General features: G+C 33.9%; 1 protein-coding gene across 1 annotated transcript; it reads left to right on the forward strand.

Moving 5' to 3' along the window:
* Nucleotides 1–449: 449 nt before the first annotated feature.
* Nucleotides 450–1,028, forward strand: Chro.20225 (hypothetical protein). The annotated part of the gene is made up of 1 exon (XM_659971.1): nucleotides 450–1,028. One exon carries the CDS (start codon nucleotides 450–452, stop codon nucleotides 1,026–1,028), a length of 579 nt encoding a protein of 192 aa, XP_665063.1.
* The last annotated feature ends 778 nt before the right edge of the window (nucleotides 1,029–1,806 follow it).

The following is a 1,806-nucleotide window of genomic DNA, read 5'->3' on the forward strand; positions in this document are numbered from 1 at the left end:
CTTTGAAATGGTCTTCAAGATACATTGGTATGTTTGAATTACTGTATACAAGTACCCTATTTATTATTTATTAATTATAATACGTAATTTTATAGAGGATACATATTCTAATTCTAATATTAGGCACATTGACCCAGAAAGATTGGAATTTCTTCAGGGAGCAGTTAGAGAAGCTATGAAAAATGTGGTTGATCCAAATAAATTAATTTTAGAAGCGAGAGATAAACTAAGTCTTTCGAATGGTAAGTTTGGTAATAGGAGCGAAATAACTAAACTTAAATTTTTTAGATGAAGAAGTACTTGCCTCACTTGCAGTAATAGATCGTTGTGTAGAACTTCCTGACTGTGCCTTAAACTTTGAGAAAATAGGAATAGTTCAACCATTATTGAGCTGTTTGTCTCGCTCAGAAGAAGTCAGATCTATTACATATCAAATACTTTCAAAGAGTATGCAAAACAACTTACCTGTACAAAATTCATTTGCAAAATTAGGAGCTTTATCATTATTAAAACAAAGCATTCAAGGTGAAGATTCTGAAACAAATAAATCAAAAGGAATTACTGCGATATCATCACTGGTACGCCATAATAAAACCCTAGAAGACTCATTTATTTCCGATAATGGAATACCACTTATTGCTTTGTGGCTTCATTCTGAAAATGTAGGAGTTCGTGAAAGAGCACTGTCACTATTAAGACACCTATTAATACAAGGAGTAGTCAACAGTGAATATATCATTGGAAATAATAACAGTAAGATCATAGATACTATTTTAACTCTTTCAAGAAACAACTCTATATCTAACAGGGAATATCAAAATATTCAATACGGCGAAACAATCTCGGAAACCTTACTCGAACTGATTAATGCTTTCAATCCTAAACTTAGCAGTTCATCAAAAGACAAAATCCGAAAAGAAGTTAACAAACGCATGACTTTCCTAATTGATTACTGCAAATTACATCCGGACGATGATATTTCACCAGAATATTCTATACTTATTCAATGTGAAAAATTATTAGTTTAAGATATTTCTCCCTCGACATATTGTCAAATTCTTTATAACACTACTAGAAAACAGAACTACTAAAAAATTTCAATCGCATTATCTTCGCTCAATGATTTCCTGTACAATTAATCATCTGGCGCTAGAATTTTGTGTCTATTGATTTACGTCTTAAAATCAAATATCGGCATAAATTGTTGCTACTTAGAATATAACATGAATAGCTGGGAGGACACTTTAAGGGGCAGTAGCTCCGGAGGAGATGTAAAAGCCGAAGAGATCTCCCAAAAATTAGAAACCAGCTTAAGTTTACAAAATGACATTGATTCGGAAAATAATAAGAATTCTACGCTTTCAAATAATGAATTTCAAGCTTCTAGTATAGCGCAACCAACTAATAATACATCAGGAAAATCTTTAAATGCCTCTTTGTTAGAGCCTGATCCGAGACCTCATATGAATATCGTTTTTATTGGGCACGTTGATGCAGGTAAATCAACTACTTGTGGTAATATTTTGTATACTTGCGGATTAGTAGACCAGCGAACTATGGAAAAGTATGAAAGGGAGGCGAAGGAGAAGAATAGGGAATCGTGGTTTTTGGCGTTTATTACGGATACAAACGAAGAGGAAAGAAGTAAGGGGAAGACTGTGGAAGTAGGGAGGGCTGCATTTAACTTGAAAAACAGGAGATTCACTATTCTAGATGCCCCTGGCCACAAAAGTTTTGTCCCAAATATGATCTCTGGAGCTAGTCAAGCGGATATTGGCGTATTAATCATTTCTGCTAGATCGGGAA

Source organism: Cryptosporidium hominis (assembly GCF_000006425.1).
Source record: "Cryptosporidium hominis TU502 chromosome 2 CHRO012056, whole genome shotgun sequence".
Taxonomy (NCBI): Eukaryota; Apicomplexa; class Conoidasida; order Eucoccidiorida; family Cryptosporidiidae; genus Cryptosporidium; species Cryptosporidium hominis.